The following is a 16,049-nucleotide window of genomic DNA, read 5'->3' as shown; positions in this document are numbered from 1 at the left end:
CCAGACCGCGCCGCCGCGCTACCCCGCCGCCAACGGCGACGCCACCACCCAGCCATCCGCCCGCGCAGCGCCAGGACCCCGCCGCCACACACCGGACCGCCGCCGCCTAGGGACACCCCCCATCCCGCTCCGTCCCGCGCCAGAGGAGAGCCGAGAGGGGAATTGCGAGGGGGCCGCCGCCCCCAGCGTCGCCCAGGCCAGGCCCGGCGGCGAGCGCCGACGACGGCGGCGGGGAGGGAAGGAGGGGGGAGGGGGGCTGGAGAAGAGGGTCACGGCGCGGCCAGTCGCCCGCGGGGGCGACGGCGATCGTGGGCGCCCCTTCTGGTTTGTGTCCCTTGCTTGCTATTTTGAGCATGCTATTTTCAAGAGATCAAGTGCATCCATCCGCAGATTCTGCCTGCCAGCCGGCCCCCGCAGTTCTGTCTGATACGTAGGTCTGCGCGAAGCTCAGCGATGGCCGCCCATCTCCATGCCATCCTGCGCGCCACGCTCGGCTGCCGCCTGGCTCTGCACCCCCGCGTCGGCACCGGCACCGGCACCAACTTCTTCACACTGCACACAGGGAGGCCCAAGCCCCCTCCTCCCCCTCTTCATCATGACCGTGCCAGCTTCTTCGTGCCGGCGCGGGGGCTCGTGGCGAGAGCGAGCAAGAAGAAGGACGCTGCTGCTGCCGCCATTGCAGCGAAAGGTGGCAACGATGCGAAGAAGGCCGACGCTGCGGCGGCGAAGATGGTGACGGCCACGAAGAAGGGAACGGCGGTGCTGGACCCGCAAATCCCCGACCACATGAAGGAGTCCTGGCACGTCCTGCAAGTGGTACGCATACTACTGTTAGTTGGGTTCAGAGCAGAAACACGTACGCCGTAGGGTATTGGTAACATATGCTATTTTTGTTGCGCACAGGGTAAAGATCTACGACGCCACCTTGAACCAGACCAACGTCGGGGGCAACAACAAGTTCTTCATCATCCAGGCATTAGGTTTGTTTCTCCTCCTGCCATTTAATTACTACCTCCTTGTGTGTGTTCTTTTCCTTGAAAATTATACTATTTCTCAATCGATCGATTCAGAAATAGCTCTTCCAATATTTGTGCTAGATGTTCTTTTAGTTGCGACTGAGGCGCAAGTCCACGACACACACACACACACACACACACACACACACACACACACACACACACACACACACAACATCTAGTACCTTACTGCTATATATCTTCTCAAAACATTCATACGGCATACATCGAATTTTCCCAATTAAGGTTCCTGTGCTCAGTTTATGAGTGATCACTAATAGTAGCATTACATAAAACACCTAACTGATGTGTGTTCACTGTAGAATCTGATGGTGGTGCAAGCTGGATGGTCTACTGGAGATATGGGAGAGTAGGCCACCAAGGCCGGAGCGAGCTGCGCGGTCCCATGCCACGGGACCAAGCGGTCGATCTATTTGAATTCAAATTTAAGGATAAAACCGGCAATGATTGGTCCTATCGCAAGAAACTCAGCTGCCGCCCAGACTACTACACCTGGCTTGAAATGGACTATGGTAAAGGTGACGACGAAACGGTAAGGCTTGCCTCAAGTTTTCACTAGTGATAACTCAAAATTTTGCACCTTTCTAGTTTTAACGCTTTGGTCTTGTAAAAAAAATTCAGGGTAAGACTCAGAAGAAATACTCCATTGCCGATCAGATAAGAGAGACAAAGCTTGAGACTCAGACTGCACGTTTCATATCCGTGATCTGCGATATTAGCATGATGAAGCAGCAAATGATGGAAATTGGTAGGTTGTTCGATTGACGTTGCTCTTTGAACGCATTAGAGCATCATAATAATAGCCTATTTGCAGTATGCACATGGATTCGGTGAGCCCGGTAGATCCTATAATGTGTGTGTTAAAACTACACGGATTAATTTTATGAAAGAATATATACTAAAACAAGGGTCTGAACATAGTTCATGGCCAAAGAGGCAAATACTGACGATCTAGTCAGGGACGGAGCTCCCATGTAGCCACTGGTGTCAAATGACACCAGTGCCTCTGTCTTTTGAGCTAATAAGTATTAAACAAAAATACATCTGACCCCAGCCCAAAAATTCCATTGACCCCAGCCCATCAGCAGAGCAGTTAATCCCTAAAGCCTTAGCCCATAACATCCATGAGGTTATAAAAAAAATCAACAGCCTGCGGCAGCAAACAATGACATAAGGCCAGGCTCAATGCGTACACACGTCTCTATGTATATCAATTAATCGATGTACACTAGTCGGCTGTCGTACGCCTGTACCTGTACGCGAACAGACGGACACCCTCGTCTCTTCGCCTCCTCATCTCGATCCCTAATTCTGCCGCCGCCGCAGCGAATCAGCGACGAACAACGGGTGAACTCGACGCCATTTCATCGGGTGAATGTTGACATCGGCCGACCGTCTGTCAGTGCATAATCTTTAATTTGCAAGTGTTGGCTCCTCCCATCCCAGGTAATCTGCACCCTCTCTAGATTGTCTAGAATTCTACATGTGCTTTGATTTTTTCTCATGATGGCTATTGGCTAGGTAACTTTTTGAGTCTCTTTTCTTTGATTTGCCAAGGACCAGAAGGATATGGATAATTTTTTTGTTGAAAGGGAAACGACCAACACCAGATAGTAATGTGGCAGGGACTTCAAGGCCAGTTAGACCAAGACAAGATCTTGCATCAAATATTGGTACTACTCCTCCGCCTCCGGCAGAAATTAATTTAGATGCACTTCCTCATGATCCAGCTGATCTTGCTAATATTTTCATAGATGAATATTGGTCATGAACTTTGGATTTTCATAGACAATGTCCGAGCGGACCAAAGATTTGCCAATTTGGATGGCATTGCTGATCTTGCTAAAGTGTTGGTGGAAACTAAATTGCATCTTGCTTTTCCTTTGGTGTATCAACTTCTCAAGTTGGTGCTAATTTTGTGAGTTGCCACAGTGTCAGTGGAGAAATGCTGTTCGGCAATGAATATCGTCAAGAGTGTTTTGCAGAACAAAATGGGTGATGAGTTCATGAGTGATAGCCTGATTTGCTATGTGGAGAAAGACATATTTTCTACAATAACAAACGATGATGTGATTGATATATTTAAGAATAGTGCCGTACCTAGAAAATCAGAGGCCCGGAGCGAATCAAAATTTAGGCCCTGACATTTGAAAGGGCGGATTAAAATGTATAGTGTGTTCTCATTGCAGCAATATAATGTTCATATAGAATTACACCACCAGATGCACAGGTTCAAGAAAGAATTACACCACTGGATGTACTAGTCTACTTATAAACTAATAAAAGAATAGGGTGCCGAGAACTGCCACAGCCTTACCAGGACTCTGTAGGTTTTGATCATAGGAGACTGCAAATGAAGCTCGGATGGTTCATTGTAGGTCAGCCACAAAGCAGTGCAAGGGGCAACTCCAATCGCTACAGGGCCCCAAAAATGGTGTACAAGAGCATATGAGAATTGAGAGGAAAGCTCCCCAATATATAGAAGATTGGAGTACATGACCACGCCAGTTTGCTGCCACTAATGCCTTTCTTTTGGGAAATCGTGAAGCATTAGTCCCGAGGAGAATTGGAAAAGAATCAAGATGGGGAGGAAACGATGGGTCCATGAGTTAATTTGGGGCCTGTGAAATTGATTTTTTGGAATAGCTGCAACGCATTTGGAGAGAGAGAGAGGTGATGGATTGGAGGGAGAAGCAGCTGCCTTGGGGTCCGACATTTCCATTATTTTTTACTCCAATTAATGCTCTGTTTAACACCTTAATTACCTGCAGCCGGGGGCCCTCCAATTTTTGGGGCCCTGTTCAACCGCTCCGGTTGCACCTGCTGACATACGGCCCTGTTTAAGAAGATGAAAGATCCAGAAGGGAAGTTATAAAATGTGAGTCTTCGTATCACTTTATTTTTTCCTTAATGATACTTATTTTCTGCATTATTTGTTTCTTACTATTGTTGTGAATATAATATGTTCTTTTGTTCATCCTTTTCAGAAAGTTACAAATGAAACGTTCCAAAGTCATCTTTTTGCCTATTATTTCCGGAATATGTAAAGAAGTGTTACTTTATGACTTCGCTCAGCCAATACTCGCTACTCGGTATGATTTTTTTTATGTAACAATAATATCACCAGCTCGTTCCATATTGTTGCTCTTTATATCGCTCTCGGCCATTATCCATGTTGTTGCACTACTATAATTTCTGCTAGAGGTTTAGCGTGGGCAGCGGTTGACACCAGTGCCCATTTTTTCTAGCTTCGTCCCTGCGATCTACTCAAATACAGGAGTATTGTTTTTAAAGTAGATTTCTATTGATTATTCATGAAGCATATGCTTTTACTAATCCATTCATCTTTGACTAACTAGGTTATAATGCTGAAAAACTTCCTCTTGGAAAGATAAGCAAATCTACAATACGTAAGGTGAGCTTTTCTTTGTTGGGGATTATCAATTCAGCATGGACACAAGATTACATGTTGAATAACAATATGCATAAACAACTTGGACCTAATTATCTCCCAAGGTAGCCAAAAAAACTTACATAAGGTTGCATTTTATCATACTTTCAAGTAAATGACTTAAAACCTGTAAAAAATTAAATGACTTAAATACACTATGCACTCTAAAAGATCTATTGGGTGCACATCCAGTCTTGCATGCAGTAAAAGCGTATCTTTCTCCAAACTTTCCACAGGGTTATTCTATTTTGAAGCGGATCTCTAGTGCTCTTCCAAAGGCTGACCCGATACAGCTGGAAGAATTGACTGGGTGAGTCATGATTTCCTTTTTACTTTCATAAATAGCGTAACGAAGCATGATGATAGTTGTGGAATGCATAATGGCATCCACCATCAGTGTTACACTTGTACTTTCTGACCTTTGAATATGTTGAAACTTAACGAATATTCCTGTACAACCACTTGGCTTCAGGGAATTCTACACTGTGATTCCTCACGACTTTGGTTTCAAAAAGATGCGTAAGTTTCAAACTTCCTGCTTGGTTCATTCTACAGTCAGGATCTTCTAACAAAATTTATCTCGCAGGTGAATTTATCATTGACACTCCTGAGAAACTGAAAGCTAAGCTGGAGATGGCAATAGGCCACTATCTTTTGCTTTATTATAGCTTTGATCTATTATGAGATCTTGTATGCATTAATTTTCAAGGATAATTTAGAACATTGGTTCTTCTGAAGAGATTCAGAACCAGAGCCTCTTTTGGCCCTTTGTAAATATGTACCTGCCATTCTTATCAAAGTTTGAAATGAATTGTAACTTAATATTAGTACATTTTTTCAAGAACACTCATATTCATAATTTGAAATTTCATGTACTAATTCCAGCTTCATATCTAATATCATCACTTGTTCTGCTCTTTCGAAGGTTGAAGCCCTTGGTGAGATTGAGATTGCGACCAGGCTTCTGGAAGACAATCAAAGCGATCGGGTAAGACATTTGTAAAGAAATATGATGCGCACACATGAGCACTCTGGATTTATAAGTTCGTTTCATTTTGCCATCTAGGACGATCCTTTGTATGCTCGATACAAGCAGCTTCATTGTGACTTTACACCTCTGGAAGTTGATTCGGAAGAATACTCCATGGTAATATTTCTACCAAGAATCTAGGCCTTTATAACAACTTCATTATGGGAAATGGGAATACCATTTATTTTCTTCATTAAAAAGATGTCAAATTCTTATGATCAAGAACTGACTTGGCATGGTTGGATGAGTTATGTTCCACTCTTCTTCACTTACGCGATTTTCATGACTTTTACATTGTATGAACATTTCTGCTGTCCAGATAAAAACATATTTGACGAACACGCATGCCAAAAGGCAATCCGGTTATACGGTCAACATCGAGCAGGTATTTAAGGTGACATGGCAGGGCGAAACAGAGCGGTTTCAGAAGGTAAGTGGATCTTCCTAATCAGCTATGTGGCGCCCAAAAAAAAAACTGCAGTACTTACTGCAATGAAATTGTCAAATGACTGACTCTGAAAGTGTTCTTGCAGTTCATCGGCGCTGGGAACAGGATGCTTCTATGGCATGGTTCTCGGTTGACCAACTGGACCGGGATATTTTCTTGGGGTACTATACACTGGAAACATCAAACTAATGTTGGGTCTGACTAGATAGGACAATGCTAGTTTTAAGTTCAACACTGATCTTTTCTCCCAGGTTTGCGAATTGCTCCTCCTGAAGCGCCTAGCACCGGCTACATGTTTGGGAAAGGGGTTTACTTTGCTGACATGTTCTCCAAGAGTGCAAACTACTGCTATCCTTCACAAGCATCTAGATCTGGAGTGCTGCTTCTATGCGAGGTCTGTTTTGCCAAGCTATCAAATGTTCACCACATACCTTTACATGAAGTGCTGTAGTCTCCGCTCAAGTGTGTTTTTCTCCATTTATGGTGTCATATTGAGTTGTTTGCTGTAACTTACCATCTCAGGTTGCGCTAGGCGAGATGAACGAGCTACTAGATGGCGATATAAATGCTAATAACCTGCCCGAGGGTAAACTAAGGTCGGGTGGTGATGCACTGATGCAAGCCCTTTCTATAAAAGCCCTACACCCACTTACTGATTCAAAAGTAACCCTGAACCATCATTCTCTTGAACTATATGTTGTTTTGATATGGTGTTGGCAGCAGCAGCAGCAGCAGCAGTAGTAGACTAGTAGTAGCAGTTGTTGTAAACAGCACAAAGAGTAAATACTTATCATTGCAAAATTATATATGTTGGTGCAGCACGAAGGGGGTTGGGAAGACGGCACCAGACATGGCAGAGTCCAAGATCACCGATGACGGCATGGTTGTTCCGCTCGGGAAACCTAAGAAGGCGTCCCGCGATAACGTATGCGCGGTCCAATTCAACCCTTTATAGTTTTTCAGGCTTTTCTGCCTATTGATTTCCTGTTTGTGTGCTTTGCGTGCCATCTTGCCGTTCTCTTTCTAATACAACAAGGCATGCATTGCAGGGCGTCCTTTACTACAACGAGTACATAGTGTACAACTTGGACCAGATCAGGATGCGGTATGTCCTCCATGTTTCCTTCAACTACAAACAGTAGTAAATGGTCTCGTGCCGAGGGTGAACAAGTGCCAAGATCCTGACATTTCCTTTGTGGAATCCAATCTCCTCCCATGGCACATTATTAGCAGCAAATTAATGTGGAGGAAATTGGAGTTTTGGTCCAGTTTGTGGAGAAAGTTTGAATATCTCAAGGTAGCATTAGGCAGTGCAGATTCGTAGGGAGATCAAGTATTATCATGTTTCCACATAATAATACTCTGTTATTTGTAATATTAGTGATATAAGTATTTCTGGTTTTGCACTTCCTTTTTATGCGTGCAGTCAGGTTACAATTTACACAAACAAGATGAAACCAATCATGTCAATCATGTTGTATTGCAAACATGATAGCATTGTCACATATATATAAGCTTAATATGAGAAAATATATAGAGCAGATCACTCTTGCTGCTTGTGACAAGCTACAACAAAATCACGGGCAAACAACACTTGTCAGTAGCGGCTGTGGTTTAACATTTGCCTGAGCAAACGGAGGCGGTGGCGGTGGCGGCGACGGCGACTTTGGAAACACGGCATGATGACCATGGCCTGGGCCCCGGTGGCTTCAGTTGCACAACACGCTGTCTGCCGACACACACTCTGAGGTATGGCGGTCTTGGAGTGGCCATGGCTGCAGAGGAGCTTCAAGAGGAAGAGGGGGCAAGGCGGATGAACAGAAGGGCAATTCAGCCTTTTGCATTTTGGCTGATGGAAATGATAAACGTGATGTTTTAGTTCTGTACTTGGCAGCAAATCAGCTGTTCGGAGTCAGGGTGTTATAGTGTAGATAAGCAGCATTGTTTTTTTTTTTTTTGAGAAACCGATAAGCAGCATTGTTAGGACCTAACCAGTACTCGGGCCTGTCAGTGAACCTACACATGGGCCTGGCCCGAAACCATCACAACTACAAGTAAGTAACCCGAAGCAGACAACAAGCTCTCCATCCAGTAGATAAGGAAACAGGCACCCGGCTCTCACCTACTCCCTAACCTGTTCTTCCTCTCGCCAGAAATTCCCCGATTCGTCTAGTCCAATTTGTATCGCTACTAAATCAAATCAGCCACTGCTACAAATCGTGTGAGAGAATACTAGATCAAGTATCTTACATCCAATTTCCCATGGCACATTATTAGCAACAAATAAATGTGAAGGAAATTGGAGTTCTGGTCCAGTTTGTGGAGAGAATTTGAATATCTCAAGGTAGCATTAGGCAGTGCAGACCCTTATGGAGATCAAGTATTATCTTGTTTCTGCCTAATATTGTACTCTAATAAAAGTGGTATATTTCTGTGGTTTTCACTTCTTTTTTATGCGCGCAGTCAGGTTACAAATTTACACAGACAACATGAAACCAACCATGTCATCATAGGGTAGTATTACAAAAATAGAGCAGCTCACTCTTGCTGCTTCTGACAAGCTACAACAAAACCACAGGCAAACAACACTTGTCAGCAGCATCGGGAGAGAGTAGCTCCAGCACTCACCTCCGACCAGAGGCTCCCTTGTCACCATCGTGGTCACTGTCAGTGTTGTCACCATCGTGGCCCTGATGTTTTTCGATGGCAATTCCAGTCACGCAAGGATAGCAAATTCCGGTGACACGCGGCAAGTTTCTGTCAAAAATAAACTGAAGCGCGAAAGTTGTCATCCTCACGTAACTAAACTTGCCATGTGCCCATACCTGACGTGTGGCACTTAAAAGGGTCCCTAAGCCCAAATGATAAGTGCCACAGATAAACTCTACCTTCAAGATGGGGAAACAAAAGCACACCTGGCACCATCTTGTGTGGTGGATGTGATTTAATCTTGGCAGAGCAAACGGAGGCGGTGGCGTTGAGTTTGGAAACAAGGCACGATGACCATGGCCTGAGCCCCGGTGGCTTCAGTTGCACAACATGGTGGCTGCTGCTCCATGTAGAACTTTTAGTCCTTTTTTGGAAGATTTCACGTCCTTCTTGCGCTTCCTCTTCCTCTTGCTCGCGTTCTGCAAATCGGAGAGGGAAAAAGGGTTCAGGTCCATTGAGTCGGTGTTTGCTTCTAGTTCAACAGCTACATGAAACCGCCCGTACGAAACATAAAGACGTACATACCTCCGCCACCATGTCGCTGAAGTCTTCCTTCTGGTTCCGTAGCTTCTCCTCCTCCCGGGCTTCTTCGTACCTGTTTCATAGTTTTAGAGGGAAGGTGTTAATGTTTCAACTCGTGGATTGACAGGCAAGGCTTGACAGACGCGATGGAGAAGTGCTCTTACTTGGCTGCCAGAACATCGTCCATAACTTCGAGCTCCTCAGGATGTATGGTGACATCCACTTTTTCAGACTTTTGATTCTTGAGAAGATCAACCTGCAAACGAGAACCACAAAGATGTGTCAATGAATCATCAGAGCATGCACGCTATGGGAATACTTGTATACTTGGTGCAAGGAATGTAAAAGCTCACCCTTTTAACCCCAGCTTTATCCTGTGCCCCAACCACATACCTGCAAAAACAGCAAGATGCAAAATGAGTTCTCCATATGATTGAAACAGGAATCCATCAGAGATTATATATAATGAGTTCTCCGTATGGTTGAAACAGAAATCCATCGGAAAAATATTGTAGAGATGACTAGGTTGTATTAGAGTTGCATACGTATGGCTTGACCCATAGAGGGTTCAAGGTGAGATTTTCTCCTCCTTCTGCTCAAGAACCTTCAGATGAAAAAGAACAAATTGTTGGTTATGAACTGCAATAAGCCAAACTAAAGCTCCATAACAATACTTGGCCTGAAATGCCACAAAACTGAAGCTATTAACAGAACAAGAAGAGGCGTCATAACATAGTTCCTTAGAGAAGAACCTAAGCTAGTCATCAAATAATTATTACAGAACCTTGACATGGTGTAGACAGACTGCATGCCAGCTTCCATGTCTTCATCTTCCATTAGTTCCTCTTCCTCTTCCTCCTCTTCCTCTTCCTCCTCCAAGTCTCCCCAATGCTTGCTGCGGTCAACAGATTCCTCCTGGAATACAATGCACCACAACAGTCAGCTGACTGGTAGAGCTGCAGTTCAATTTCAAGGAAAATTAGGCAATCAAACATACATCATAAGTAGGTTCATCCAGCTGTAGGATACCAAAAACATCTCCGTAGAGGTCCATGCTTTTAGCCAAAACAAATAAGTAGAACAGAAAAAAAAATCATTACAGAAGCCGCATTTAACTACAGCCGAGCCCACGAAAACCATATTTGTTGTAAATTACCTCATCCACAGGAGGCTTTCGCCTTTCCCCTTTCCCCATTCCCCAGGCCGGTAACCAAAAGTAGCACCAGGAGGAATTGGGGCATTCAGACTAGGAATCTTCAGTGAAGGATAAGAGGGAGCAGGACCATATCTCGGCCAAAATTATTTGATGTCAGTTGATAGCTGGCCAATAAAAAGAGATCAGTCAACCAGAAGACCAGCTGCCTGGAGTTTTTTTCTTCTTAAAAAGAACAATACCTGCATGTTTATAAGCCATGGGGGCGGTGCACCTTCTGGCATACCAAGTGCTTCTTTAAGTTCTTGGGACAGCATACCTGGCTTCATTTCCCTAAGTTTGACCTGCTGAGTTCATACATGTATTATGCTCGGTGAGCCAGGTTTGAGAACACAGACATATGGATTTTCCAAACAATTATCAGTTACCTCTCTTTCTGACATTAAGAAGAGAGCGAAGCAAAAGAAGTACCTCAAATTATTTCCTTCGTAGTAAAGGTCACCATGACTAGTCAATTTTGGTTTCCGTGTAAAACCTGCACACAAACAAAATTACGGTGAGGCTTGCTTTCCTGCACATTCAGAAGTTCACTCATGTCTAAAATTTGAACATATAGAAGAAACACATCGTACTTATCAGCTATGATATTTTCACACATGTACATCAGCAGTATTAGTGCCTAAGTGGCAGGTAACAGAACACCTGGCAAACCAGATATGCATGTAGAGAAGTATATCACAAGGAGAAAACGCAGGCATGTGTTATTCATCACCTAAGTAAAATCAGCTGGAAAATAAATAGTGCTCTATATCCATCTTGCCCATTATGGAGAAAACACAAATATATATGGCATGTGCTTCTATGTGCAACTCGGATTGGCCTCAACAGGAATTAACTGACCTGATAATCTATATCCATCTTGCCCATTTTTGGCTGCATACGCTCCCGCTGCTTCTGCTTCAACTTTTTGCTATCCTCTTTCTCGATATATGCCTGAAAATGCATTTGGAAAGCTACTTACAATTTGTCCGTCTTGCCCATTTGTGGAATAAAAATTAAAGTGCCAATAAAACAAAACTCCCAAAGTTACCAAGTTGACAAGGGAGAAACAATGTCTCCATAGCATTGCTACAAAGGACCAAGATATTAAGATACTGTCTTATTTTTTCTATTCCACTTGCAGCAATGAAGTCAGGAAGTTGGAATGGTTGTTTTTCGATACCTTTCTTGCCCTGAAAGAAATAACATGGTGGTGTAAAATCTATTCGACAAGATGTAGATAATATGAAGCAAAGCATAATTTCATGTTTTGAAGATATAAAAAAGTTGCAAAGGCCTGGACAAATGATATACTTGTATAAGCAAGCAAAGGAGGGCCGAGGATCAAGATCCTAGATGGACCTAAATGTCTTTCAAGGGAATGCCTAGCATGAATCAACTAGATCAAACACTCAAGTACAGTACCACCAAGACCTTGCTCCCAGGAAATTGCAGCATCCCTGCAAGAATTATATATCTGTATAAGAGGGAGGGGAAAAACCTTATCAACTTTATGTTCCCTCCCCCCTTCGAATAACACCCACCCAGGCACTGCCATAACACTTTGTAATGAGTTACACTAGCTTATGCATGCTGGACCGAACAGTCGCGGTTATGGGCTTACACTTTTCAATGATGCAAGGACAAAACCCAAGTGTGCTCGGCATTAAGTGAATTTGGGCCTGGCATGGTCTGTCCCTTGGCCCTTGTGTTGTTTCTCTTTCCTGCTCTGCATAGCTTTTTTGGTCTTGTTTGGTTTTCTGTCTGTTTTTGGTCGGCTTGTATCTGGTTGTTGTAATCATGGTGCTCTATTTTACAAGTGAGTTATTTTTAATACAAAATGAGACGCATTTAGATGCAGGCCCATGGGAAAAACAAACTTCTGTAACAATACATGAAAGCATGCAGTATTAGTTAGATGACAGATATTAATTGAGGGAGATGCTCCAACACTTTTACAAGTGGAGTTCAAAGAAACTGGTGATCTGTTTGCATCTGCCTACCAACTCCACTACTAACAACACTATTTTCTGATTGTGCAGTTTATTTCTCAGAGGTGCATCCAAGTACTCGTTACGAAATTATGCATAACAAGATTATTCATGGTACATGTATAACAAACCTGCAAGAATTTCCTCTTTTGAGACCAGTGCCTTGGGACGGGTACTGTGTTCCTGTAAGACTTCAGATAGACAAGTAACTTGGGTTCTGATGCAGTCGCATCCCAAACCTGGCAGGAAGAGCATAATTGCATCAGTTGAAGCTAATTCATAATCAACTTTACACTGCTAATAGCAATGAGTTAAAGAAGATGGCACACAACAAAGCGTGTATAAAGAAGATGTCTGCAAAGCGTATATAAACATACTGCATGTAAGAGCATTACACCTCAAAACATTAAGCACTAAGCACATGAATGGATATCATAATCATATTTTCCAGGCTTCCAGTAAATTCATGACTTGTAAAATATATTACCTCGCTGACGAGATTTCAGTGGATATAACTGCAGCAAAATCATACATGTCACTTATACTGCCTTTCCCTCAAGGTTTTCTGATTTAATACAGAAAAGGCCAGTACATGTGGTTTTATTCCCCTGTCTACCATTTCTTCAAAAAGATCTTGTGCCTTCTCTATTTCGCCCTGGCTGCAATATCCACATATCAGAGCTGCGTATACATGTTGATCAGGAGTCAGCCCTTTCTGCAACACTTCATCAAATTCTCCCCGGGCTTTCTCAAAATCACCGGCTTTGCAGTACCCATCTATCAATACGGTGTAAAAGGGTACATCAGGTTTGATTTCCATTTTTTTCATAGAGCTGAGCAACCTGTTCTGCTTTGTTCTAAGAACATAGATCCTTCTCTCCTTACTAACGCCCTGCCAGCACCGCTGCAGGTACTCTTTTAGGTGACCATCCAGTAGCATGGTATATGCAATTACGTCAGGCTTAATACCTAAACTTGTCATCTGATCAAACAATTTGCAAGCTTCTTCCATCTGGCCAACCTTGCAGTAACCATTCATTAGTACAGTGTATACAATAACATCAACAGAAAGTCCTCGCTGAACCATATCATGAAACCATAAGAGAGCATTGTGCATATCTCCTGTCTGACAATAGGCTGATATGAGTTTGCTATATGAAATTACATCAGGAATAACATTATTTTCTAACATCATGCTGCAAACTGTTGAAGCTCCCTGGGCATTTCCATCCCTACAAAGGTCATTCATCAACTTTGAACATGAGAAATGATCCACAAATTTTCCTTGCTTAGCAACCCTAAGAAAAAGCATGTAAGCATGATCAGTCCAGCCTGAATGCAAATAGCCACAAACCATTGAACTGTACAATACTTCGATGCGTTCGATTCCTTTCTCTTCTACTATATTAAATAACACCTCAGCTTCACTAAGGTTGCCACTTCTGCAAAACCCATCAATTATTATACCATAAGTGAGTGAATTAGGCTCTAACCCTTGATCCGCCATATGGTCTAGAAGGTCAAACACCTCCGTAACAAGACCATTCTTGCAAAATCCACTGGCCAATATGTTATATGTAACTACATCTGGCTTTACATTGGCCTTCAGCATCACTTCAAATGCTTGACGTGCATTTGGTACATCTCCCTTCAAGCAATAACCCTTGATCACGCATGTATAGTGAAATCTGTCAGGTGTCAGACCCTCAGCCTTCATTTCTCTCAGTAGCTTAACCGCCTCATCCATGTTCCCATCCTTGCAATAAGCATCAATGGCAATGTTATACAGAACGCCATCTAGATGGAGTCCCGAATCTCTGAGTTTCTGGAAATGCTCTGTAACTTGAGATGTCATGCCTAACTTCATAAAGCATTGTAGAAGATAACTCACAATGTGGCAGTTTGTTTCGAAACCATGGGATACCATGGCTTGATAATGGTCCAACACCTTGAGTAGGTTGCCCGCTTTGCCATAACTCCGAATGAGATAGCTATAACCATATATATCTGGTGTGAGCCCTTGTCTGGTCTTGTTCTCCAAGAGCATTTCAGCCTCCTGCAGTCTCATTTCCTTGCATAGCCCATCCATTACTGTGTTATAAGCCATGTCCTCAACTTGAATCCCCTCTCTGTTGATCTCTTGCAGAATCGCATAAGCCAAATCAACCTTTCCGCAATCACACAGACCAGTTATAAATGATGAGTATGCAATTACATCTGGTTTCACCCCCATTTCAATCATCTCAACCCACATTTGGAATGCTTTGTCTGCCTTCTTTTCTCGAAAGAGAGACCTAGTGATGAGGACTAACGCGTGAGCATCCAAAGTCAATCCAAATTCCTTGATTTGATCATAAGCCGATACAACAACCTCCGAGTCACCGCCCTCGGCTGCAAATTTGAGAAGTATGTTGCAAGTCCAAGCTGCCGGGACGATTCCAAGCCTGCAGAGGTCACCAAACAGCCCTATTGTGTCCTCTGCACTGCAACAAGTGGTGCATGTTTTGATCAAGCAGTCTGTCGCAAACAAGAGAGCATACGAAGTAGTGCATGTGCTTCTGAGCTGATCCATGAGCGGCACGATCTCAGGGCCGCCGCCGCCGCCATCGGCCGGCGAGAGGATGTCACTGAACAAGGAGAACAGAATCCTCCCCTGGCCCTTATGTGACAGGACGCGGATGATCTCGGCGTAGGTGGCAAGGTCATGGCGAAAGCCGATGCTCTCGGTGTCCTTGAAGTAGGCGAACGCGATGGCAGGCTTCCTCTCCAGGCGCTGGAGCGTCCTGACGACCCCGGCAGAGCTCAGGCTCGGAGCAGAGCTCCTCCTCCGGGGATTCTCGCCGGGAGCGCAGCCCCTTCTCCAGATAACCTCACGGGGAGGAGCGCAGCTGGGCCTCTCCTCGCCGCTGGAGGTGGAGTCGTCGTCCGGCTGGTGCGCCCAGGCGGCGAGCACGGAGAGGCGGCGGCGGCAGCGGCGAGGGGGTGGGGACGGTTGCGCCGCGGGCGGGGCCCCGGCGTGCCTGCAGCACTCGGCGACGCATTTGCGGCGCCACAGGAGCATGGGGATCTAAGCGGCGCGCATCGTGGAGTGGGATTGAGCAGGAGGGTCGCCGGACGGAGGCGACCTAGCTCGCACCTCGAGGCTCGGCGGCCAGAGACCGCGGGCGGGGCGGGGACGGCAGGAGCGCGCCGCGCGATGGCCCAGGGAGGAAGGGCGGGACGGAGGCGGCCGCGGGGGAGTTTGGGGGTGGGGGGAGGGGAGGGGAGGGGATTGGGTCGTCGGCGGCGACGACAGATTAACGGAACGGAACGGCACGGCGGCGGGGCGGAACGTGGGGCTAGGGCTTTGGGGAGATTTTAGACAGTCTTTTTTTCCACCACCAATTCATCCATTCGTTATGTAGTTAACCCCCCAAAAATGAAATGTCTAGTGAAATTCAGTGATGATACAAGAACTTGTCCCGGGCGACCGCTTTAGTTCACGGACTCGTAAAATGGAATTTTGTCATGCTAAATGTATCCTACGTGTTCATTTTGGTCGAAATCGTTTGGAAGCAAGGTCGTGACGATTAAAATTTGCCGCCCCCCTCGATGACACCACTTGTAGATCCGGCGATGGGGAGGGGTCTTTGACCGCGCTCCCCAGGAGACATGACTACATCGATTGAA

General features: G+C 44.8%; 2 protein-coding genes across 14 annotated transcripts; one reads left to right on the top strand and one right to left on the bottom strand.

Moving 5' to 3' along the window:
* The first annotated feature begins 453 nt into the window (after positions 1–453).
* LOC123129784 (poly [ADP-ribose] polymerase 2-like) lies at positions 454–7,391 on the top strand. The gene is made up of 16 exons (XM_044549811.1): positions 454–813; positions 911–980; positions 1,340–1,569; positions 1,659–1,785; positions 4,397–4,452; positions 4,725–4,798; positions 4,961–5,007; positions 5,075–5,124; positions 5,414–5,476; positions 5,555–5,635; positions 5,838–5,948; positions 6,052–6,127; positions 6,218–6,360; positions 6,489–6,562; positions 6,786–6,891; positions 7,016–7,391. Exons 1-16 carry the CDS (start codon positions 454–456, stop codon positions 7,106–7,108), a joined length of 1,761 nt encoding a protein of 586 aa, XP_044405746.1. The 3' UTR covers positions 7,109–7,391.
* A 1,001-nt stretch (positions 7,392–8,392) lies between these two features.
* LOC123128861 (uncharacterized) lies at positions 8,393–15,649 on the bottom strand. Of its 13 annotated transcripts, none has more exons than XR_006463478.1 (15): positions 12,512–12,616; positions 11,704–11,849; positions 11,441–11,582; positions 11,251–11,343; positions 10,822–10,885; positions 10,593–10,697; positions 10,354–10,517; positions 10,195–10,252; positions 9,982–10,112; positions 9,743–9,801; positions 9,551–9,590; positions 9,362–9,453; positions 9,201–9,270; positions 8,855–9,094; positions 8,393–8,737 (listed from the first exon to the last, which is right to left on the bottom strand). XR_006463478.1 is itself a non-coding variant. In XM_044548970.1 (14 exons), the coding sequence occupies exons 7-14, from the start codon at positions 10,356–10,358 to the stop codon at positions 9,055–9,057; spliced, it is 495 nt and encodes a 164-aa protein (XP_044404905.1). In that variant the 5' UTR covers positions 10,359–10,517; positions 10,593–10,697; positions 10,822–10,885; positions 11,251–11,343; positions 11,441–11,582; positions 11,704–11,849; positions 12,512–12,616; the 3' UTR covers positions 8,393–9,054. The 13 variants fall into 13 exon arrangements, 3 of the variants coding, with proteins under 3 accessions (XP_044404905.1, XP_044404906.1, XP_044404908.1); XR_006463477.1 differs by having other exon boundaries at positions 8,882–9,094; XM_044548970.1 differs by having other exon boundaries at positions 8,393–9,094.
* Between the last annotated feature and the right edge of the window lie 400 nt (positions 15,650–16,049).

This window comes from Triticum aestivum, chromosome 6A (genome assembly GCF_018294505.1).
Source record: "Triticum aestivum cultivar Chinese Spring chromosome 6A, IWGSC CS RefSeq v2.1, whole genome shotgun sequence".
In the NCBI taxonomy this organism is placed as follows: Eukaryota; Viridiplantae; Streptophyta; class Magnoliopsida; order Poales; family Poaceae; genus Triticum; species Triticum aestivum.
The sequence above is the reverse complement of the archived record's forward strand: the minus strand, read 5'-3'. Positions and strand labels throughout refer to the sequence as shown.